A 23,618-nucleotide genomic window follows, 5' to 3' on the forward strand; every position below is an offset into this window, starting at 1 on the left:
TTGCATTGTTGGACCAGAACCGTATTAGGATTACCTAAATTATTTCTAGCCATTTACAACAAAATATTATACATTCAAAACATAAGTAATAATGGATCTTTTCATTTCTTTTGAGAAATGAAGATGATTCGAACTCGGATTTATGTTGTTAAGGGGATTAAGAAAGTGAATCATTATTTTGTCCTTAAAATTGTAGAAAAGCCCCTTATGTTTATAGTATTATTATTGGGTGTTTATATGACATCTAAAGACTCTTGGATGTAAATACAACGCATTCAAAGATAGCTTTCACTATGAAACACCTTGACACGCCACACTATCGTTGAAGAAAATACATGTCACATAATTTTTTTTCAACACAACACATTTTATTGTATTTTTTTACATAAAAAAATTTAGGGTGAGAAGATTGCGCATCAGTATAAGATAGGAAAGGTCTTAGAGGTCATTAAACACTTTCAAAATAATTTATATTTGTCTTCTTTTAATAGCACTATCCTCTATTGTGTTTTAAGTGAATTTTCTATGATATATGTCTCTCATTTTTCAACTTAAAGTAAATCGGAGTCCATAAAGCACCACATTTTACTCTTCATTTTCACTTTTTTCATGTAAAAAAAAAAGAATTATACACTTATGAAATTTTTGGTATGTAAATAATAATCAGAGAACAAATTTTACATGTCAGAAATTTACAGTATATAAATAAAAATCAAAATCTTCAGTATGTATGAAAAGAGATAAACAAATTTTACATGTTAAAATTTTCGGTATATAATAAAAAATTGAGAAAAAACTTTTACATATAAAAAATTTCAAAAACAAAAATTTCAATAATTAAAAAAACAGAAAACTTTTTATAATTCTGTAAATTTCGTTTTCAAAATTTTTGTGAAGGAAAAAAATAAAGATGTCAGGACAAAGATATGTCAATTTTATTTTCTACAAAATATTATTAAAAGCTCATATAAAAAGTAATAAAATATATGATAGCAGTCAAGATGCAATGGTAGTCAATAACTTCCTAATTCAGCATCTCTACAAAATCTATTAAAAGGCCTCGCTATTAACATCACATGCTCACATTTCATGAACAAAATATTCCTTTAATGCACTTGGCCCATATTTGAGAGATGATCATTTCTTCATGTCTAAAATCGTTCATATGGACAATATCTTAGACTTTTGTTACTTTTACAATTTGATATAGATGGTCAAATTTTTATCACGCCCAACAAACTCAAAAAGATATATGAATGAATCAGATTGACATATAAATTAGATAGAGACCGTACGAATACGAGATTGTATGTATTTATAGAAAGACTTAAGAGTTTGTTGATAATATATATCAACAAAAAACATTACTTTTTTGGTTACTCCTTACTTAACAACGTCAAATTTAAATGTATTTGACGTAAAGTAATTTGAAAATAGATAACTGAGTATCTCAATATACGAACATGATTAATTATGAATAATTATGAAGCTCTTAAATAATAAAATTATGAAGCCAATATTTTGTATTTATTTTACTATATAATTTTAAACACACTTATTTTTTATATTTCGTTTATTTAAATATGTATTTAATTTATCGATATCATATCCACATTGTCATTCGAAAGTCATAAATAATCTAAATAGAATATAATAGATACATTATTCACGTTAACATAATACAATTAATAATATCTTATCCATGTCAAAAAATAATATTGTCTATAAAAATTATTTTTTCATAAATTACCATAAATATAAATATATTTACTCATGAATTATATTCAAAACAGAATTTCATTTATGTTTTCAATTTGCATACATGACCACGTTACAAATTTTTAAATAAAAGAAAAATAAATAAAAGAAAATGAATAATAAATAATTTTTTGACTCAAATAAATAAATTTGTTCATGAATAATTTTATTATTGGATTCCATGTTTTGTTACATTTATTTCTTCATAATATTTTATTTATTTATCATTTTTTAATTATTAATATAATTTCAAGAAACATTTCAACATCACTTACTTACATATTTTATATATTTTTTTATCAATCATATTTAATACTTTTTGTTATTATTAATTTTTGTCTACATATGAAATATAATTTGGATATTTTAAACTTTTATTTTATTTTATTTTAAATCATTCGCATTTTTTGTTGTTGCAATTAATATAATTAATATATTTTTATAGTAAATTTTAAGAGCTCCGATACTTGTCTTGTGCTACACACTGTTTATTTATTTGTTGGCAAGTGATAGAAAGAGGGTTCGATTTGCATTTTTGCATCTGTAAGGTAAAAATCAAAAGCATAAGCTGCAATGGAAGGAGAAGAATCTCAGCAACCACAACTTATCCTCGCCGACAAGCTCTTCCTTCTCAAACAACCCGATGTTCAAGACATTGACAAAGTTCGATTCAAAGAGGATGTTTTCTCTTTCGTTAAGGAACATGGTATTATATCAATCTTTCCTTCTTCCTTTCAATTTCACCACTCTCTCTATAAACCCTAATTTTATTTTGTGTTTCTCTTTTATACAGATATGGTTCCTTTATACGAAACCCTAGTTGCTGATTCCGTATTGGATACGGATCGTGCCCTTTTAGACTCTATGCGTGCTAAAATTGACGATGAACTTAAGAAGCTTGACGAAAAGTTAGTTTCTCTCTATCTTCCTCCGTTAATCTAGCACGCTTTTTTTTTTTCATTGCCTTGAGATTTTGGGGGTTGGCTACAGTAAACCCCAATTGAGAATTTTGGGTTTTGAAATGGAATAGGTTAAAGCTAATATTTTTGTTTTAATAATGGGATTATTATCTAAGTATAGCATACTAATTGGTCCTTGATGTTTATATATATATTTTTTTCCCAATTAATAACCTTATATGAGTTGTGCTTATTTGAAATTGTATTAATGTATTTGGCAAGTGTTTTTCTGTTCATATATGTTTTGCTGGGTGTTGATCTGCCATTATTATTGTTTACATGATGATTGATGTGTGCTATCACTTATTATGGCATCACTTTCATTACCAATGCAAACTGCGTTGGTTTTTTTAAATTTTAGATTGATGTACATAATTTACTAGAGATGAGCATGTGGGGACATTTTTTTCTTTACTTGCGTAGTTCACTTAAGGATCAGTAATAGACTAATACTTGAATGAAAAGGCTGATATGTACTTAAAACTAAGATGCCGAATTCCTATTAATGGAGTATGTTTGGAGTTGTGAATCCAGTTTTTTTACCTACTAAAGAATTTCTGGAATGGAATTGAAAATTTTCCCTATATAGCAATTTGATTGGAGTTGTACCGTATTTTTTGTGAAAGCTTCAGATGCCATACAGATCTTATGTTGAATTCTAAGTGTAAGTCAAGTATAATGAGGCACTTTTGAGGAAAAAGAAAGTGTGATTATGTGGTACAAATTTCAATGATTAAATTATTTAAATGATATATATCGTTCTTTTAAATCAAAATAGCTTTCTACCAGAATTTGCTTTTAAATATCGTGACTTCGCCAAAGCTTGCTTATTCCTGGGTTTTTCATCATTATTGTTATTGTTGTTCTATTAAATCAATCCATCCTATATACCTAGTGATGCCAATGGCTTATGGGCCACTAATAAGAGCAAAGACATAAAACATGCCCGATAAATGGCATTCCAACCACCGTAGTTAAGGAAAGTAATGATTTTTGATAATAAATGTAAATGATGAATCAGTATAATCTTATATAGTGAAAAGCCACCATCTATATAGAACTAAGCTTAGAGTTGGATGAAGATTACCTCATAGACAATTTAAATGTCAAGAAAGAAAAGGATAAAGAAAGACACATCTTAATGGCTCCAAAGGTGTTGTGTTGTTTGAACTGTCGTTCTTCAATCGTTTGGTGTTACTTGCAACTAGATAAAGCTGAATGACCATTATGCCCTGTAAAAGCACCAGCGTTTGGGCTGACTGAGATGAAAATTTACCAAAATCTTTTCATTTTCACTCCAGCAGAGCTGACACAGTAGCACCATAATCAATCTCCACCACACTTGAGGAGGATGCAATGGTGCTACCAGACTGAAGATGTCCTATACAATAAACCGTCTTTGTTGGTTTGCTATTTGACTTGACTGTGAGAGCCACGTTTACAAAAAGTGATTTTATACTTGTTGCTAGGACCTAGAATTCTCGTTGGATGAAATCCGGCCTGCCATTGGGGTTATGATAAATAACTCACTAATCCACATTACATTATTTCTAGGACATATTGCTCTGCTTTTTCAAGATAGAAAAATATATATTGCTCTGCTTTTTCAAGATAGAAAAATATATATTATCTTTTAGTGAAAAGAAGGAAATTACAACTCAGCAAGTACAAGGCCAAAACCTAGAATACTGGGAGAATGGAAAATGCAAAGACTGGGCCGGATTGGTCATAGTAATTGCATTTTTTCGAACTGCAATTCCTTGAGATATTAACTATTATTTGAATAGCGACAAATATAATTATCATTGTACTTATGATAGTTCATGTGAATGTCTCATTTTAGGATTGCTGATGCTGAGGAAAACTTAGGTGAGAGTGAAGTTCGTGAAGCTCACTTGGCAAAATCCTTGTTTTTCATCCGTATTGGGGACAAGGTATGTATAGCTATTGTAATTTATTGCTCATTTCCTTTCTGCTGCTGGAATCAAGTCAACACTCCTCTCTGTATCAGGAGAAAGCCTTGGAACATCTCAAGGTCACAGAAACAAAGACCGTTGCAGTTGGGCAGAAGATGGACCTGGTGTTTTATACATTGCAGCTTGGTTTCTTTGACATGGATTTTGATCTCATTTCCAAAAGCATTGACAAAGCCAAAAGGTAATTATTTGAATCTCATATATCTATAGTTATATCCTTTTCTAAATTTTTCTGTTTAGAATTATTTTTCTAATGTATGCACCATTATGGCAGCTTGTTTGAAGAAGGTGGTGATTGGGAAAGAAAGAATCGGCTGAAAGTGTATGAAGGCCTCTTCTGCATGTCTACTCGAAATTTCAAGAAGGCTGCAGCATTGTTTTTGGATTCTATTTCAACTTTTACAACCTATGAACTTTTTCCCTATGACACCTTTATATTTTACACCGTTTTGACAAGCATCATAACATTGGATAGAGTTTCTTTAAAGCAAAAGGTACATCTATTTTTTTCATGTCACCTTTACACCATTTATCCTTTTCTTTAATCTCTTGTTTATTGTTTCTTGGCAAGTATTAACTTAAGCTAGTTTGCATCAGGTAGTGGATGCTCCTGAGATCTTGACAGTGATTGGCAAAATTCCACATCTTTCAGAGTTTTTGAATTCCTTATATGATTGTCAATATAAGTCTTTCTTCTCAGCATTTGGTGAGCAGACACTGTTCGAATCTCTGTAGTTATCTGTGATTTCACAGGAGGCACTTTGCGCTAAGTTATTTTTTTTATTGTTATAAATTATAATATGAGAATAAGTGCTGACCAATAATTCATTCCTATCTTTTTGGTCCTATGTTCATAGTTTGGTTTCATTTTGAAATTCATTTCAGCTGGCCTGACGGAGCAAATTAAGTTGGACCGCTATTTGCATCCACACTTCCGATATTACATGAGAGAGATCAGAACTGTTATTTATTCCCAGTTTTTGGAATCTTACAAGAGTGTAACAATTGAAGCCATGGCTAAAGCGTTTGGAGTATCAGTTGACTTCATTGATGTGTATGTGAACGCATTTCAAACAACTAAATTTCCGTTTGGTATTTTGATTAGTTTTAAAATGCTGTGGTATGCAACTCATTACATTTATATGTTTCCAGGGAGCTCTCACGTTTTATCGCAGCTGGGAAACTTCATTGTAAAATCGATAAAGTTGCAGGAGTTCTTGAAACTAACCGTCCTGATGCCAAGAATGCTCTTTACCAAGCAACAATTAAGCAAGGAGACTTCTTGTTGAACAGGATCCAGAAATTGTCTCGTGTGATTGATCTTTAAGCAATTTTATATCAAAAGAGTGTTTTGAAAAAGCAGAGATACTGACAATTTCAGGGACACCCTGTTGAATGCATTTTACTAGGTGGGAGGCATGAGACATGACATTTCGGTAGTCCATTTGATTTCCAAATTAATGAACACCCAAGACAGCCGAATCATCTCAATCAATTTCCAGTTATATTTTGAACAGTTTAATTATTCTTGTGATGAATTTTAGTGTTTGAGTCTATACTTATTGGATATATAATATGATTCAGTTTCTCTTTTTGTTTTACCATTGGGCTTGTCTTAAACTTGGATCACCTACTAACCTGTTTTATCAGCCAGTGTGCCACGTCTAGATGGGGTTGATACCTTTTTCTCTCCATGTTTTACCTTCTCAATTTCCATGTTTACAATGTTACTTGCTGTTGCTGGTTATAGAACAGAATCAGGTTCAAAGTCTAGCATGGCCGTGCTTGAATAGTGCTATTAATCTCGATCTCACCGTTCACATAACTATACCACTCTTGTATTAAAATGACATCATTGTGGCCTGCCATACGTGTTAGAAATGACCTAAAGGTGCCTTATTGCAAATTCTCTCCTCCCTTTTGACTTGACTTCAGGAGAGTTTAGTTGTTTGTTTGAGGAGTGCTGCTATATACTCTCTAACAGATTCATTTCAATGTATATGGATTCTATCAAATTGTGTGGGTTCCATTTTAATTTGTAGGACTCGTAAATTTTAACTAATAAAAGAGTGTTGCTAGCATTATTTTGTTTTGCTCTGGAGGTTTTTCTCCTCGAAAGATTATGGATTTCTTGGGAACGAAACTAGTCAGGCTGAGTCTATGATGAACCTAATGATCGGAATACATCCAAATGGACAAAAACAATCAGTATAGGAGTTAGAAAAATAAAACAGTCAGTATAGGAGTTAGAAAAATAAATACAATCAGTTTAGAAGGTAGAAAAGTAACGCCAATGTAATTCTGAATGCGTGTGCGTGGAATTTCCACAGAATGCCGAACATTTTATACCACTTACTGTAAGACAATTATATGAAAAAAAGGTGAGTGATTACACAAACTTTGAACGAAACCTAAAAATTGGATTAGCAAAAATAAGTCTAATTTATTTTTTTTAACAATTAGGGTACTATATTTTTGTTAAAAAATGAGTAGATTATAATTACAGATGAATGACTATAGAAGGACAGCAAATATATTGTTGATCGATGTGATGATGATAGATAATTCATCTTAACTAGTGTTTAAAAGGTACTTGAATGTTGAAACTACAACGACAACACTGACTTTTTTTATCTTTACGAGTAAGATTATTAATTTTGATTTGATTAACTAGTTGTTAAGAAACACATCCATCAAACTATTTGTTCAATGTAAAAAACCATTAACTTATAATTTAAAAGTATTGGGACGACCGCATATAATAAAAAATAGTTCTAGCTAAAATATTGCTCCAAAAAAGAGGTGACAAAGAAAAGGGACAAGTTATCCAAAATCCCAAATAAAGCTTTGGCAGGTTGAGTTATTTATGATTTGTGAGGTCCCGAAAGAAAGAGTGAGATGTTGAGAAGGCGGGTTGTGAGCCACAATTTGAGAACGTTACTTCAAAGCATACAATAATATATAACATGTTATTTGCCACAGTAGCTAGTTCAGTTACAACTTACAATGTTGCCTCCTAATATCGTCGTCAATATCGACGACATCAAACAAAAACTTTCCTCTCAGTTTCGCCCTTTTCAACGTTCCTTTCAATTCTGGGTTCGTGCCATTGATATTTATACCGGATACAAGGTCTCTCTCTCTCTCTCAACAATTTCTTCATTAATTTACTATGCATGCTTGAATTTCATTCTTTCGAATCGCAGGTGTTTCAAGTGAGAGTGAATTTCGAGAAGGATGTTCAAAAGCAGGAAGCAATGTGGGAAAGACAGCACGAGCTTGCTGCCGATAAGATTTTCTCCATGTGCTCTGACCTTGGTGGTTTCTTCCTCAAGGTCTTTTTTCTAATTATTCCCTTTTACTTCCGTTATTTTGCATGCAATTCTCATTTTGATTTTGATTTTGATTTTATGTTATGTCTTGCATTTTAGTGATGCTTTTTTTATTCTCTTACAATTCAGATTGCACAAATTATAGGGAAGCCGGATTTGGCACCTGCTGCATGGGTCAGAAGGCTTATTACGCTATGTGATCAAGCTCCTGCAACCTCTTTTCACACAGTTAAACTTGTTCTTGAGACTGAGCTGGGACAGTGTATTGATGAGGTTTTCGACAGGTTTGATGTTGAGCCTCTTGGTTCTGCTTCAATTGCTCAGGTCTATTTCAAACTTGTTTCTCACTTGCTATCTCATCACTGCCCTCAATAATTAACTATCATAATTTGAATTGCAGTGCTATTGTTATGCGGAGTTACTATAGTCTTGAATGTATCAAAACTACAAAATATTACCGAATGTGTCTTTTGCTAGTTTGGTTATCAAATGTGTGTCTTGTTTGTTAGTTTAGTCTTTGAATCTGTCTTCCATTTGTCACTTTGGTACATGAAACTACTAACAGAAGACACACTCATAGATATTTTGAAGTTTCAATACATTAAGTGACTATAATAACAAGACCTCACACGTTAAGGAACCAAAATGACTGTTCAATCATTTCCCCCCTCAAACAAGAAGACGTGTTTATGCATCTTGGCATCTTGCAATGATATGTTATGACACTAGTTGTGGATAATGAGGAGGGTGTATTCTTCTCAGCTACAATACACAATGGTTGGTGATACTTCCTAGGCCACGTTAACACTTAAGTTATTGTGTTGCAGAGGTGCTTATAATATTTGGGCTAAAAAGAGAAACATAATTGAAAATGATTTAGCTCACTGTTAATATTTGATTGGTTGAGTGGCTAGCGGCGGTGCTTTTAGTGAAATTCAAGTAAACCAGCCATAGGGCTGGTGTGATGGTTGGGTGTTTATAACTGAGGTATATTTGAATGGGTGGATTGGTGAAATTGGGGTAGTGGGTGGTTAAGGCAATCAGGGAACAGCAAGGGGAAACGGGCACAATTTACCACCGTATAATCTTTGATGCAGTGGCTGATGCGCAACAGTCGTAGACTGTTCTTGAAATTCATATTTAAGTTGTATAAGGTACTCTTGAAGTTAAACTTGGTTTAGTTAGCATATGCTGTGCATTTAGTTTTAAGTGCACAATTTATGTTAATCAACGGTGGCAATTTGATTATGAGTGTGTTTGGATGCACATTATGTTTGATTTTCTTGTGTCCCCGGGCATTTTGTCTGTGATAGTGAAGCTACTATTTGGAGAGTTTGGGTAACATGCCTTGGCACCATGATTGAACAATTTTCCAAACACACACTGTTTGAGATATTTAACAAGTCCTGCTTTGTATGCTGTTTTCACACTTTTTATGTTATTTTTCTTGTTTAAATTTCTATTTTATTCTGCCAATGAAATTGGTGGCTAGTTGGATAGCTGAATTATTGCGTGTTGGTAGCTGAATAATTCTGAACATGTTGATTAACTGAATTATGACATGAACAATTGTGTTTCAAAATTTTAACAGGTTTCCGTTTCCAATGCCCACTGTTGTTTTTTAGCAGTGTAAATCTGTTTTCTTAATAGAAGTAGTGTTGTTAAAAGTTTTATGTTGTGTCTTGAAGTTCATATTCATATTCATGTTTACATGACTTATAAATCCTCACGAGGGTAATTACATAGTAAAAGTTTCTTTTATAACAGTCATAAATTCATTTTAAGATTAGGTACCATATAACTCACACATGTCTTGTGCTTGTAATAGGTTCATAGAGCAAGACTGAAAGGTGACAAAGGTGATGTTGTTGTCAAGGTAAATGAACCTGACAAGCCTTATGAATGCATGATAATGACATAGTAAACTTCTGATTCTGATTTACTTTGCATGCAAATAGGTTCAGCATCCTGGAGTTCAGGATCTGATGATGACAGATATCCGTAACTTGCAAGCTTTTGCTTTGTACATGCAAAAAACAGATATCAAATTTGATCTATATTCGGTGACAAGGGAAATGGAAAAACAGGTGTATATTATTTCATTGCAATATTTCTTATGCATGTCATGGATCAGGATTATTTGATTCCCATTTATTTCCTTTCCTCCCTGTTTTGTGGTTTTGTTGACTAATAGCGTCTTAAACAAAGAAGGAACACATTATTGGATTTGTTTTTCAATTTGCAGATTAATGTAGAAGTTTCTATTAGAAACAAATTGTACTACGTGACTTATGGTTGAAGTGTGCAACTGATGGGCTTCAGATGCAATTCATACTAGAAACATGTTGCACATCAAACTGAAATAATATACAATCTGAGTGGACTTAGTTACCAACATATCTGACCTCTTGTATCTCATTTGTTTATTGTGCTTTCTAATTTCATGAGTCACATTAAACCCATTTTGTCCAGAGAGAGGATGTATTACACTCCCTTATTTCACTCATGGTAAAAAAAGACAAGAAGAGAAAAAGTAAACGGTGTTGTATTATTCAATTCAAAGAATGGTGATGAAAAGAAACAGTGAATGAATGATACTCGGGTGAAGAGGAACCACCCTCTAGCCTAAAGTTTATAAACCGAGGAATCACTCAGATATAACAAAAGTAACAAAACTCATCACCCTTACCCTAATAGAACTCTCCCCTATATTCCTTCCCACCATTCCTGTATACATGTATAAATGACTTGTCTCCCAGCCTCCCAGGTACTCTTTCTCCTCCCCTTTTGGCCACATCTCTCTCTACATTGCACATAAACTTTACCAAATGTAGGGTCCAGGCCTTTAGCTACTTGGGCTGTTAAATACTTGTTCCTTTTGCGGGTTTTATTGCCAAGAGGATTTAATCTTTCTGACAGATATCAGGGAGCATTTTGTGACTCTCTCAACAAACTAAATGTTTATGAATGAGGTGATCGTAATGCCTGAGTAAACGTTTGTTTAACTATTGACTGTCTAATTTGTACCTAAATCTGACTTAACCTAACATTATGAAAATACTGCTTGCGTATATTTTTTTTTATTACATTGTGTTGCTGATAAGGTGTTTGGAGGAAAACAATTTAGAATCTAGCAGGTCTGTTTTTGCTACATATTTTTTGTACAAAGCAACCCAATAATACTTCTTTAAACTACTGGACGTAAGTACTTTATCTGTGAATGACAGCAGTTTGATTCTTGAGTGAGAAAACAAAATTGACCTCAAACCCTTTGTAACCTTTTAGTTTATATTGTCATAAAATTGTGTTAATCGTTGAGCTTCTTTTCTATGGTCAATATTGTGGTTCTTCCAGCAATCTACCATGACTAGTTCTGAACTTCTACATGATAATTATTGTAGATTGGATATGAATTTGACTTCATGAGGGAGGCCAGTGCAATGGAAAGGATTAGAAAGTTCTTGTATAAAATTAACAAAAGGACTCCTGTTTTGGTGCCAAGAGTAATACGAGATATGGTTACTAGGTATTCAGCACAGCATCTTACATAATCTGGATAAGATAATATTAATAATGTACTAAGATGCTCAACTTTATATTTTCAGAGAGGAGTGTGGACAATTTATTTAATGGACTTGGAATAAGCTTATGTCTCCAAAATTACATGCTAAATGGCATTTGGTGCTAGCATTACTAATTTCTTGTCACACACATTTTATTTCTTTGCTAACTAGTTTTGCAATTAGATATTTATGGAATAATTAGGTTTTGGGACAATATATTAATAATAAAATAATTGAAAAGTATGAATGGTAATGCACTATTAGTTTTGTGCACATAGTTGTTATCAGGACCTATAATTATATGCTGTGAATCTAGCATGTCATCATTTGATCTTTTGAGCTTGCTATGCCAACCACAATATGTTACAAAAAGCCCCTTTATTGATAAAAACAAGGTTGAATTGAAAACAATGAAGAAAATAAGTTGAGTGCAGAAAAAGTCTTTTTATATGTTACACATTAAATCTTGGTCAAATGGCCAATAAATGTTTAAATATTTTTTATTTACTCATTTAGTTAAGCTTTTATTCAGATGCAATAGTTCACATGTATTTCATTTGTCATGAGATTTTTTTATTAATGATGTGCTTCTTTGATTGTACAGAAGGGTCCTAGTTATGGAATATATTGACGGGGTTCCAATAATGAACCTCGGTGATGAAATAGCAAAGAGAGGCATAAATCCTCATGGTAAGGTTGCAGCTGCCGCAAAGCGGTAAGCTTCTGACCTATCCTGAAAGTAGTCCCGTACACTCTCCTTTTTAACGTTTGCTTGTAGTTTTCTTGTCTATTTTTAATTATCTAAGTAAACTTATTCATTCATTGCTTTCTTCATTACCTTCTTTCACGTAATTAAACTGAAATCCATAACTTAATTTTCTTCTGTACTAGTTGATTGTTCACACTCTTGACAGTAGCATAAATTGATAATACTATACAAGAACCAATAGCCCTCATTGTAATTTACTCTTGTGGAATGTCATACTTTCATATAAATTAGAGTGGATGGTTGATTTTAATAACAGTAACACTGTTAGACTCTTTTCTACTATAACTATAAAAATTATGGAAACTAGGGTTCTAAGACTAAGAAAAGGAAGAAGGAGAGAAACTAGCTACAAAATAAAACACGAAGAAAAGAATGTTTTATTTTCCAAAAGAGAACAACACACTTAATATATTATTCTAAATAGATTCTAGCCATCCATGTGTCAAAATCTCAAGGGTCCTAACAAATTACTAAAAACATAAGCATTTAAAATATAACAAGTAACAACTATCAAAATACTAAATAAAATATTTTAACTAATAATTCATGGATTGGGTCAACTATAAGCACTCTATCAAATACCAGCCTTTTTCTGAAATATTCATTACATTGATTATTTTGTATACTTGTGTATGTAGTTTTTTTTAGGTGTATTACTACGCTGTTAACTTATGGACCTGCAGGAAAATTCTTCAAAGCTTGACTCTAGCATATGGTCAAATGATTTTGAAAAGTGGATTCTTCCACGCTGATCCTCATCCAGGAAATATCCTGATTTGTAAAGGATCAGAGGCAAGTCATCAGTTATAATTCTTTTCAATTCCTTCAATTTTAATTTCAACTCTCTATGGATGAGTATCTTATCGTTATTGAATAAATTTTTTAATCAATAGGAATCACATATAGAAATGACTTAGAGGTAGAATTTTGATATTTAGTTTTAGATATTGATGCCTAATATAATTTGACTTTTAACCACCCTAATATTAGTATTTTTCCTCGAGTCAGGTTGCCTTGCTAGACTATGGACAGGTGAAGGATCTCCCAGAGCCACTGAGGCTTGGTTATGCTAATCTAGTTCTTGCAATGGCTGATGGTGACCCAGTAAGAGCTTCAGAGAGCTACAGGTAGTGAAATTTTCTCTTACTCTTATACGCTTATCTATCAAATGCTTCTTCTCTTATTTGTAGAAAATAAGAACCGAAATAGATAACTTTGTTAATTCCAAGTTTAAAACTGCACCAGTTCTGCTGGAAATAGATAGTGAAAGTGAGGAGGAACAGTTGATGTAGAATATGATTGATGTGAGAAGTAGAGAGAGATATCTGACGATAGGGGAGACAAGATAAAGGGAATGTTAAAATCTATGAAAAATATTAGTTAATTATTCATAAGTAACACCAAATTTGATGGTCATCTCAATTTATCATCACTAAAATTGAAGGCATAAACCCTATATTAATATGAACTCTTGATTCAACTGTACAGTACATATTAATCACAAAATCTATATGCCTTTGTAAATTACCTTGCTAAAGCTAAAATTGTCTTATTTCATTGTTACTGTCACACTATATAAATCAACTTAGATTATGTGAAATATGGACTTCATTGGAGGAAAATTGACTTCTTAACTTCATAATTTTGAATTCAGAATGATAATTGATCAGTGGCTACATTCAATTCAAATTACCTAACTACTTTTACTCTTATTTTGAAGGGAGCTTGGTATAGATACGTTAAGCAAATGTGAAAATGAGCTACAAGAAATGCTTAAACTGGCACAGACAATGTTTGACACAAAATTACCACCTGGTGTGAAAATGCTGCAACCTTTTTCAGAGGAATCTTCGATTAAAAAAATTGCTGTTCAGGTACATTCTAGAGTACAAATATCTATTCCACGTTTTTTCTTGGAGATTATTCATCCTTGATGTGAAACGGACCTCTGCTTAATATATTAGTTGAAGTTTTTATTGTAGGAACAACTTTGTTGCACATCGTATATTTCATTGACTGATTTTTGGGGAATCTGTGTTTCTTTGTTACGGAATATTGCACTTCTGAATTTTACACTCACTAAAATATGAGAATTCTAGTCTCTTTTATCTCCGAGTTTTGTGGCAGACCTTTATGTAATAACTTGTTAATATTTTATGCTGCTACCTTTTCTTCACTAAGTTTTATATTCTTCTTGTGCCTGGTTATGGTAGGCTTTCCCAGAAGAACTGTTTTCTATACTTCGGACAGTGCATCTACTGAGGGGACTTAGCGTTGGACTTGGAATCAATTATTCTTGTGCAGAACAATGGAGACCCATTGCTGAAGAAGCTTTGTCTCATGCTGGCAGATTTAAAGGTGGCACTTAACTCTTTATTAAAATGGAAATTTAAAACAGATGAAAATAAAACTTAAGATTGATTTAATTTTTAAGGCTTTTATACATATTTTTTCAGTTTTAATCCCTTTAGAATTTGTTAAGGTTTGTGTTCATATAACATAGGAAAAATTGTTTTCAGTTCTCATTGTTTTGGTTTTAAATTTTTAATCCATGTAAAATTTATCCATGTTGGAATTAGACGATTTAAATCATATTGATTTCAGTCCTTGAATTATATATGAACTATAGGGACTAATTTTAATATGAAGAGATATTATAAAAACTAAAATACAAACATGGACCAAAAGTAAAATTCTTATGTTTCTGGGATTAATAGTGTAACAAATTTTTATAAGGACTAAAACCAAAGATTTTATAGAACTTAAAATGTTATTTAAGGCAATATTTGTATAAACTCCATTGTCATTTCAAAATGGCATGCTTCGCATGTTTTCTTTTTCTTACTATGTAATCTTCTTTGTATAATATGTGATGTATCTATTTCTGATGAAGAGTGCTAGCAACACACTCTTTAACACATTTTTTTAACACTCTCTTTGATTGGTTAAAATTTACATATGAATCATGTGGGTACCATATGAATTTGAAGGGACCCATGTGAATATTAATCGATCCAAGAGAGTGTATTTGAAAATTTGTGTTGCTAGCATTGTTCATTTCTAATTATGATGTCTCTCATTTTACTAAATAATCTTTATCTAATTATGAGCTCACTTGTTGTTTTCACAGGTAAAGATTTTAGGCGCACAGGTAGAAAACGGGGTATAGTAAAAACATTATTTTGGAGAGACTAAGTAGGTAGGTATGGATCAATCTGCATTCGTTTAGTTTGTTGATTGACTGGTGAATTCTTTGTGTGGCATTGAAGAAAGATAAATTCATCTTCATCTTCAATAGAAGTTTGACATTGATGGCGAGGCAATCTCGAGTAGATGTTTCGGTGCGTCGGCAGCTAGCTTTTGGAAATTTAAGATGTTTTGGAGATAGTTCTTGAGGTGTTTTATATAAGATCCATTGGCTTACCATTATTTGAAATTTTTTGAAAATATTATGCAGACTGTATATTTTAGTCTGGAAATGAACTTTCCTATGATTTAAGTTGATTATTATCTCAAAAGGTATTACTCTTACTTTAACATGCCAATTACTCAAAGGGAACTACTCAAAACAAAATGTCCGAAATTACTCACATTAGAGAGTTATTACTCCACAGTTATTCACAGCTTTGAAGAGGGAAGGTCAAAATTATTCACATTGATCTATTGCTAATTTGTCTGCGTCGTTGGGCAAATGTTAACGAGTGTTATAAAGACATTATTAATAAATTTAAAATAGTAAGTATTCATAGAAAGTTGTGCACTAAACGCATTCAGGGCTGGTTCATTAAATCTAAATGCCTGAAGCAAAGTTTAAAAGAAGGCCCCTTAAAAATACAATAATATAATTGTAAGTCTTTTAGGTATAATATTAAATAATTTTTTTTACGGATACACAAATATTAAACAACATACAAAGAAATATTAAATACATTCTCATGATTGAGTCATTTCTGTACTGAACTAATCATTTCTGAAATTAGAGAGTAAAATTTATACTATAAAAAATAAAATACTAAAAAATTATTAATATTAATTTAAATCAGAAATATAAATTTGTGGTCTAAAATTTTTTGATATAGTTTCTTTAAATAATGTTTTTAGAGTACTTTTTAGCAAGACGTTTTTCATTTTGTTCTGTTTGCTTTTTTTCGTTTTTTCTGGGTACGAATATAAAATAAATAAATAAAAAGTCCCATATATAAAAAGGTAACTTATGGCATGTCATATTATAAGCTTTTTCTTAATGGTGAAGCTTATAGAAACCGTCTATGCTAATACAAATGTGAATAAGTGCACATGATATATAAATTCTCATTTTTTATATTAAGAACTAAATTCAAGAGGTATTTTAACTCATTGAAAATATTAGAGTTTTTTTTAAAGGAAAAATAAGTTTTAAACATTAAAAGTATAAGAGTAACCTCCTTAAGTATTAAATCAATTGACAAATGTCGATATTGTTAGGTTAAACGTGTTGTCCTAAATTCGAATATGTAACTTATGTTAATTAATTATGATAGAATTTGTTAATTATTTTTTTTTAAATATTGAAGTAAATACTCAAACTATAGACACCTATTTTTATAGGATATTTTTTATAAACATTTCCATCTTTCAAGATTTTGAGCCTTTCGGCCCAAAATAAGTTCAAAATAGATTAATTGAAAATAATATATAATATATTCCTATAAAAAATAATATGTAATAGAAAAGAAAAAAAAGCTAAAAGGTGTACTAGAAGAGAGAATGTGTTAGAACTAAAGTAAAATAGATTTCTAGTTGCTCATAAAATTTGTTGATAACTCATATACTCAACTAAAAAGTTTATTATCTGTTGTTTAATAATTTTATTTTAGGTGGATATTGATTTTTATTAAGAACTCTCGAATCATAAATGATAAGTGACTTAGAGCATAAATCACTCTACATCTGATATTCAGTGTTCTCAACAAGAAAAACTTACATCCAGTTTAGAGGAACAAAATTATGCAAATGATAGAAGATAGAGAACTCTAACTAGTCTTTTTCAAGAACCATTGTCTAATGAATAATGACCTATATATAACTATCATCTTGTTAAAAGAAAGAAACAATCAAGAAATCATTAAGACAAGTGAAGTCACGAAGCATATGATCTTCATCAATACGTAATCTTCTTAGACATCATACATGTGGTACTATTAGGGCTTACTCCAACAGTATTCACATGTGTTCCAGGATTTTCTAAAAAGGAAATTGAATTTTTAATAAAAATGTTGAATAAATTTGTTGTAGTTTAAAGCTTTATTTTACAATATGGGCCTAGCCCAAGAATAGTTGCGCACTAGGCCTTTTATCACTTTGATGGAGATTGTTGAGAAATAAAATAAAATAAAAATAAAAAGAGGAAAATTGTGCGAAGTACGATTCCCGCTTCGTTTCTACGATTCAACTCGTAGCGGCGCCAAATAAATTTGCTTCGCTCCGCTCTTCTCGGCCTCTATTTAAAATTCGTCTCCCGTTTCGTCCTGCGGATAAACCGAACCGACCCGAGTAACGTTATCGGAAAATGTTTGGCAGAATCAGGGCTTCTCCGGTTTCGTCGCTGGAAAGCTTTGAGGGTTCTCCTCCCTCCAAGATTCTCAAGGAAGATTCTTTCTCTATCTACGGTATTCTCTCTCTTTTTTCTCCCTTTCTTAATTAATTCACTTTATAAACTCAACGAATTACAAAAGTATATCCATGTTTAATTTCTTCAAGTTCAGATTTTATTATGCACAATACTCTGAAGAGCTTTTAATTATAAATGAAATTGTTATAATCAGAGGCTACTCTAATGAAGCTGAAACTCGGTGCTAAACGCGATAATTTCTGTATGCAAATGGAGGGTGAGGAGTTTAGAAATGATTGTTCAGTTACTGAGGAAGCGAATATGGATGTAGATTCTACTCCAGCAACAGCAAGTGGTGATGGTAAAATGACATTGATGAACACAGATTCATCTTCTACTATTACTACTTTCAGTGATGATGTTATTTCTACTGAGAACGATTCAGAACAGCCACGGCAAAATAATGCTTCCATTCTTCGTTTCTTTAAAATGAAAGATCCTGGACCTGATACTTCATTGTCGGCAAAGAAGGGTAGTTATGGATCTGTTTCGTCTTCAGGCTCTGTTGAATCGAATTGTACAGCAAGTAAATTGGTTGAATGATTGAAGATTAATTTTTCTATATGGGAAGCATGGATGTGGGTAATTTATTCCTACTGCTTTTTTATCAATTAAATTCCAATGACAACCATTTTTATTGTCATATTGTGTAGTATTATTGTATGAGTATCTGCTCTTTAGCTTACACCCTCTATGTGTATCGTGTATTATTTACAAAATTAAATTTAAATACAACAATTAAGATATTGTCTTTTTTTATTAAGTTTGGTGATTTATATATCCTTTTCTGCCTATTTGTTCATCAATCTTGTTCAGTAATGTGTGCTGTAATGCTGTATTTATTTGCAAATGTAATTTTTTTTGTTTACATATGCTGCATTTTGTTTAGGTAGCAGCATGCTCCATTCAAAGTTCAAACCTGATACTGTACTGACCCAAGGGTCAAAGAAGGGAATAATTTGCTGTAATGCTTCTAAAAAAATTATTTTAATATTGGTGAGGGAGTCTAAATTGAAGCAGTGCCTCAAAACATAGATTAGAGAGGCCTCCCTTAGAAGCTGCTACTAGAAAGGGGTCTCTCAGACTCTTACTTACAAGTTTGCTTTAGGTCTAAATAGATGTTAAATGCCCTGAATTGACATGATAGAAACGGTATAAACTTGGATGAGTCAAATGCAAAATTGTATAGAAAATTCTGAGTAACTGTTTGAACAGAGAGGTTAAAGAAGTGCTACATTGAAAACTGAAAACAATTGAACAGATTATTGAACTTAAACACAGCATGTATCATTGTCACTGTGCATCCTTGATTTATTACTCTCTTAGCCATGGTTGTTGGATAGGAGTCCATTCACATAATTCGCCTTCCTTGAACCATAGAGCTGCGACAAATGGAAATAACTGGGTTAATAAAAAATCATAGTATATTACTGGTCAGATATACATTGCCCTACAAAGGCTCAGAACAATTATGAGTAATATTATTCTATAAATATTTGCAATATAGTGTACTCATAGAATTCTACCATGCATAAGCATCTTAGGTGATTTATGTGCACAAGGGTTATCAATCTAATAGGATATCAGATATGTGATCGACCCTTTGCACCTTATCTTTCTCTTTTCCCTCAGCCATTATTTGCCTTGTTTTTCCTGTCTATCTTCTTTCTTCAAGTTCAACAATAGAATGTCCACTTGGTGAATATTTTAGAAAACTCAATAGATAACAATTCAAAAGTCTAATATATATTAACATTTTATACATAAACGCATTAAAAAAAAAAGGGTACTGAGCAGGAGTGTTTTGGCTTGCAGTGGCATGAGGGGCAATGTCATTTGTGGCAGGAAGTGGTTATGGATGTCTATTGTGATGTTGGATGACCGTGTTCTTCTGAACTTGTGATTGGGATTGAGTTGTGGTTTGCTATGGAAGGACCTCTGGTTTTGTGGAAGAGGTATGGGTTTTGTTCCCATGGAACAAAATCTGATGTTGCTTGCTGTTGCTCCTTTCAGTAACAGGGTGGCGAAAGTGAAAATAAAAATAAGGTGTAGACTGTCCATCTAGATCGTGAGATGGATCAACCCAACAATTAATAAAACTTGTGCATAGTTCATCTCCCAAGATGCTTACGTATGCTAAAATTTGCCTATATTCGGTACATAATCAAATTGTCTGCTGTTAATTTAAGCTAACAGTTACACACAAGTCTGGTAACATAGTACACAGCCGAGTTAAATTTCAGCAACAGTCTTGGCTAAACTTTAACAAAATTGTAAACTCTGGATTCTCCTACTAGCAGGCTGCAGGTTAATAAACTTGTGCTAAAGTGGGTCTATTCCATGGAACATTGGGAATTCTAGAACTTATGCTCATCAAAGCAAATTATGGACAGATGAGAAAAAACAACAAATAAAATTTAAAGCTTTATTTTGTATTTGTGAAACTTTTAAAACCTGCTAATATCCAAATTAATGGCTAGCTTTGATATTCTCTTTTTGCAATCCACATATCCTTTTCGTTGCAATTATTGAAATAAAATTGATACTATAAGAGGCCTTACCTATTTCACGCTTGCCATTTTCAGGGCTGTCACTGCCGTGAATAATATTCCTGCCAAAAGTTCATAATTAGATCTTGTCACTCATACTCATATCAATAACCAGTAACGCAGACCCTCTGCATCTTATCTTGATTCTTGACTTAGGCACTCAAAAGCCACAAGTAAGATATGAAAAGGCCTTACCTTCCTGTTTGAACAGCAAAGTCTCCTCTAATTGTGCCTGGTTCAGCTTGAAGAGGATCTGTAGCCCCTATAAGCTTACGCGCTGATGCCACAACTCCAACACCCTCCCATGCCTTGTAAACATAAAACCAGAAAGCACATTCAAAAGGTATATCTCAAAAAACTCGGTGAGAATGGGATACTACTGGAGAGAGTTATACCATAGACACGACGGGGCCTGAAGTAATATAGTCAATCAGCTTAGGGAAGAATGACTTTTGGTTTAGGTCCTTGTAATGCTCCTGGAACCATTAAGAGGCATAATAAGCCTTGCATATCTAAATAGCTAATTAAAAGTTGAAGACAAGACAAACATCACAAATAGAATCAACATTATTCGAAACACAATATGTAAGTCTATATCATATGGTATAGTAACCAACCATGAAACTATAATCAAATCAAATAGTACATGTTAAGAAAAATCAGATAATTCTTTCATGGAACATGTGCACAGAGACATAATAGTTCTAAAATACAGAGAATACCTTCAAAGAACTTCACAATGCGTCATGGATTCTATTCAGAGAACAATATCCTTAGTGTGGTTCTCCATTTTATTAGGACCATTGGGTTAATGTTCGGCATCATATTATCAATTTAATAGATTATTACGAGTCTCCTACCTAAAACCCATAATTAAGCCATGGTATCCATTTCGATGAGAGTTTCTGGTATCAAGTTTATGGAATTAGTTAAACTTGTTATTCACCACCACCAGACCTAGACATCCATTCCTCATCTCTTTTTGCTCGGCTCCAGCTACTTTTAAATCTGTTTAACTATGTTCCAATCCCCTTCTCACCACAATTGACTCCTTTTTAGCCTATCTTACTGCACGTTGGCTCTATTCCATCTTGTCGTTACAGAGAATGACTTTATTTAGATCTTCTCTTTTACATTGGATATGGATTTACTGCAAATTTTTTGTTTAGCTCCTCTCCAATTGCACGCCCTTACAATAGCACCTCTGCTGTAGCTGCATCTCTCCCATTTCACACCCTAACGAAAGTGTCTCTCTCACTAACTTTAAGTTCAATAGTAACAAGCTAAAGGTTAGAAGGGAAGTGTTAAGAATACATCACTATGGTGTATCCTGGAATTAATATCTTAAAAGATCTTCAAAGTATATTACGGAATCAATCTAATTGAGGAAGCAATCTTCTCATTTGTATTGCTCTATTTAATTAGAGTCAATAATTTCATTTATCATTTTATTAGTATGAAAAGGACCATTAGGTAAGTACTTTGTAATTGTATCATATTACTAGTACTATAAGTATACGTTTAAATTTAAATTTAAACATAACACATATCCCAACAACAAGAAAAAGCAATTGAACATAATACATTATTATATAGAGAAAGAACCAAGTATTGAAGAAAGAACAAACCTCAGCTAATTCTTTAGAGCAGTGGAATAGCTTCAAGCCAGTTAACTTAAACCCCTTCTTCTCAAACCTAGAAATAATTTCACCCACCTAAACCAGTTCAACGAAAGAACAACCATAAGGTTAAACTTCAATTTTCTAATTTTTATTTTCATCTCTTAATTTGTGAAACCAGAACATATGAAATTGAAGTGAAAAAAATGAGGAGTCTTACAAGACCACGTTGCACGCCATCGGGTTTGACCATAATGTAAGTTTGGTCAACTTGTTCCTGCACATAAAAAGAAGAAAAAACATTTAGAATTATGCAGGGTGGTGATAAATTGAGGAAATCGGTGAATTGAAAGAGAAAGAAAGTATACCAGAGAAGCGATTAAGTGTGGAAGGAAAATGCCATTGCCGAGTTTGGTGGTGGCTCTAGTGCGGAAGGTTTTAGGATAAGAAGAAGAAGTAGAAATTGAGAAAAGATGGGATTTTGAAGGAAATGCAGAGAGGTGGGTGGCGCGTAATTGAGATATGTTTGAGTTTGAGTTGGTGGCGCGTAGGAGAGAGGATGATGTAACAGATATATTGCTTCCGCTAAACACGGCCATGGCTTCCATCTCTTTGCGCTGCGGCTGTGCAATAACAATGTTGTTGTTTGGATGTGGCAAGTTACAAATAAAGTAAGCAACTTTAATAGTTTTTTTTTTTTTTCGTTTGTTTTTTGCGGAACTTTTTCATTGTTTTATTAGAGTACTATATTCACTACTCTTGAAATCATAAATATTTTTATCTACGTTAATTCATTAATTATTACAAATATAAATTTGATATAAGAGAACTTATGAATCATTTTCTAATTTACGAATGGCCAATTGAGCATAGTTTTTCTTTACGATTTATTGTTTAATTAGGTATCATCTCTCTATTCATAGTTATAAATATTAAACTCTCAAATTAAATAGGATTTTAATAAGTGACAAAGTTGTTTCTTAAAAGTTTATTCAGACCAACTCTAATTAAACTTTAAAATGTCTAAACATCTCATTCAAATATCTTTAAATCCATTTACATCATTTTGTCTTTCTTTATCAAAATCCTTATATACATTGTTGGTTTATATACATGATGATAGTAACGGTATACACATATGAGTTGGGCTTGTCCAGTATGATTCACGACACAATGGGCCTTGGCCCAATCCAAAACACTATCCATAATAAACCCTTATTTCATCTTACAAGTCACCATATTTATCAAGACATAGAACTCAAACTTCCTCACAAACATAGATCTTCATTTAATTATGATGGTTATACAAACAGATCCCCAATACTTTCTGGAATATTATACCTTAAAAGCTCACAAATTTCACCGTCTAGTACTTCTAAAAGGCGACGGGAATTGTGATTGTTGTTTTCAAATACTTGTGAGTATAAAATGCCTTAAAACACA

The 23,618-nt window shown here is 32.3% G+C and overlaps 4 protein-coding genes across 6 annotated transcripts; 3 read left to right on the forward strand and 1 right to left on the reverse strand.

Annotated features, from left to right (window-relative positions):
• Positions 1 to 2,225: 2,225 nt before the first annotated feature.
• LOC101492751 (26S proteasome non-ATPase regulatory subunit 6 homolog) lies at positions 2,226 to 6,294 on the forward strand. The gene is made up of 8 exons (XM_004515778.3): positions 2,226 to 2,464; positions 2,552 to 2,666; positions 4,561 to 4,651; positions 4,729 to 4,874; positions 4,968 to 5,187; positions 5,291 to 5,399; positions 5,579 to 5,747; positions 5,846 to 6,294. The coding sequence occupies exons 1-8, from the start codon at positions 2,332 to 2,334 to the stop codon at positions 6,018 to 6,020; spliced, it is 1,158 nt and encodes a 385-aa protein (XP_004515835.1). The 5' UTR covers positions 2,226 to 2,331; the 3' UTR covers positions 6,021 to 6,294.
• Positions 6,295 to 7,502: 1,208 nt separating this feature from the next.
• Positions 7,503 to 15,888, forward strand: LOC101492420 (uncharacterized). The gene is made up of 12 exons (XM_004515776.4): positions 7,503 to 7,825; positions 7,900 to 8,028; positions 8,155 to 8,349; positions 9,854 to 9,901; positions 9,984 to 10,112; positions 11,427 to 11,551; positions 12,193 to 12,303; positions 13,041 to 13,149; positions 13,366 to 13,484; positions 14,078 to 14,231; positions 14,571 to 14,715; positions 15,488 to 15,888. The coding sequence occupies exons 1-12, from the start codon at positions 7,700 to 7,702 to the stop codon at positions 15,550 to 15,552; spliced, it is 1,455 nt and encodes a 484-aa protein (XP_004515833.1). The 5' UTR covers positions 7,503 to 7,699; the 3' UTR covers positions 15,553 to 15,888.
• Positions 15,889 to 17,735: 1,847 nt separating this feature from the next.
• Positions 17,736 to 20,442, forward strand: LOC101492079 (uncharacterized). 3 transcript variants are annotated; one of them, XM_012711931.3, is made up of 3 exons: positions 17,736 to 18,005; positions 18,162 to 18,589; positions 19,823 to 20,442. In XM_012711931.3, the coding sequence occupies exons 1-2, from the start codon at positions 17,906 to 17,908 to the stop codon at positions 18,548 to 18,550; spliced, it is 489 nt and encodes a 162-aa protein (XP_012567385.1). In that variant the 5' UTR covers positions 17,736 to 17,905; the 3' UTR covers positions 18,551 to 18,589; positions 19,823 to 20,442. The 3 variants fall into 3 exon arrangements, with proteins under 3 accessions (XP_012567385.1, XP_027186752.1, XP_004515832.1); XM_027330951.2 differs by having other exon boundaries at positions 18,162 to 18,585; XM_004515775.3 differs by lacking the exon at positions 19,823 to 20,442 and having other exon boundaries at positions 17,737 to 18,005; positions 18,162 to 18,809.
• On the reverse strand, positions 19,173 to 22,840 carry LOC101491753 (nucleoside diphosphate kinase 2, chloroplastic). Its single transcript, XM_004515774.4, has 7 exons — positions 22,544 to 22,840; positions 22,396 to 22,452; positions 22,185 to 22,271; positions 20,952 to 21,032; positions 20,752 to 20,864; positions 20,569 to 20,618; positions 19,173 to 19,389 (listed from the first exon to the last, which is right to left on the reverse strand). Exons 1-7 carry the CDS (start codon positions 22,781 to 22,783, stop codon positions 19,322 to 19,324), a joined length of 696 nt encoding a protein of 231 aa, XP_004515831.1. The 5' UTR covers positions 22,784 to 22,840; the 3' UTR covers positions 19,173 to 19,321.
• Between the last annotated feature and the right edge of the window lie 778 nt (positions 22,841 to 23,618).

This window comes from Cicer arietinum, chromosome 7, assembly GCF_000331145.2.
Source record: "Cicer arietinum cultivar CDC Frontier isolate Library 1 chromosome 7, Cicar.CDCFrontier_v2.0, whole genome shotgun sequence".
Taxonomy (NCBI): domain Eukaryota; kingdom Viridiplantae; phylum Streptophyta; class Magnoliopsida; order Fabales; family Fabaceae; genus Cicer; species Cicer arietinum.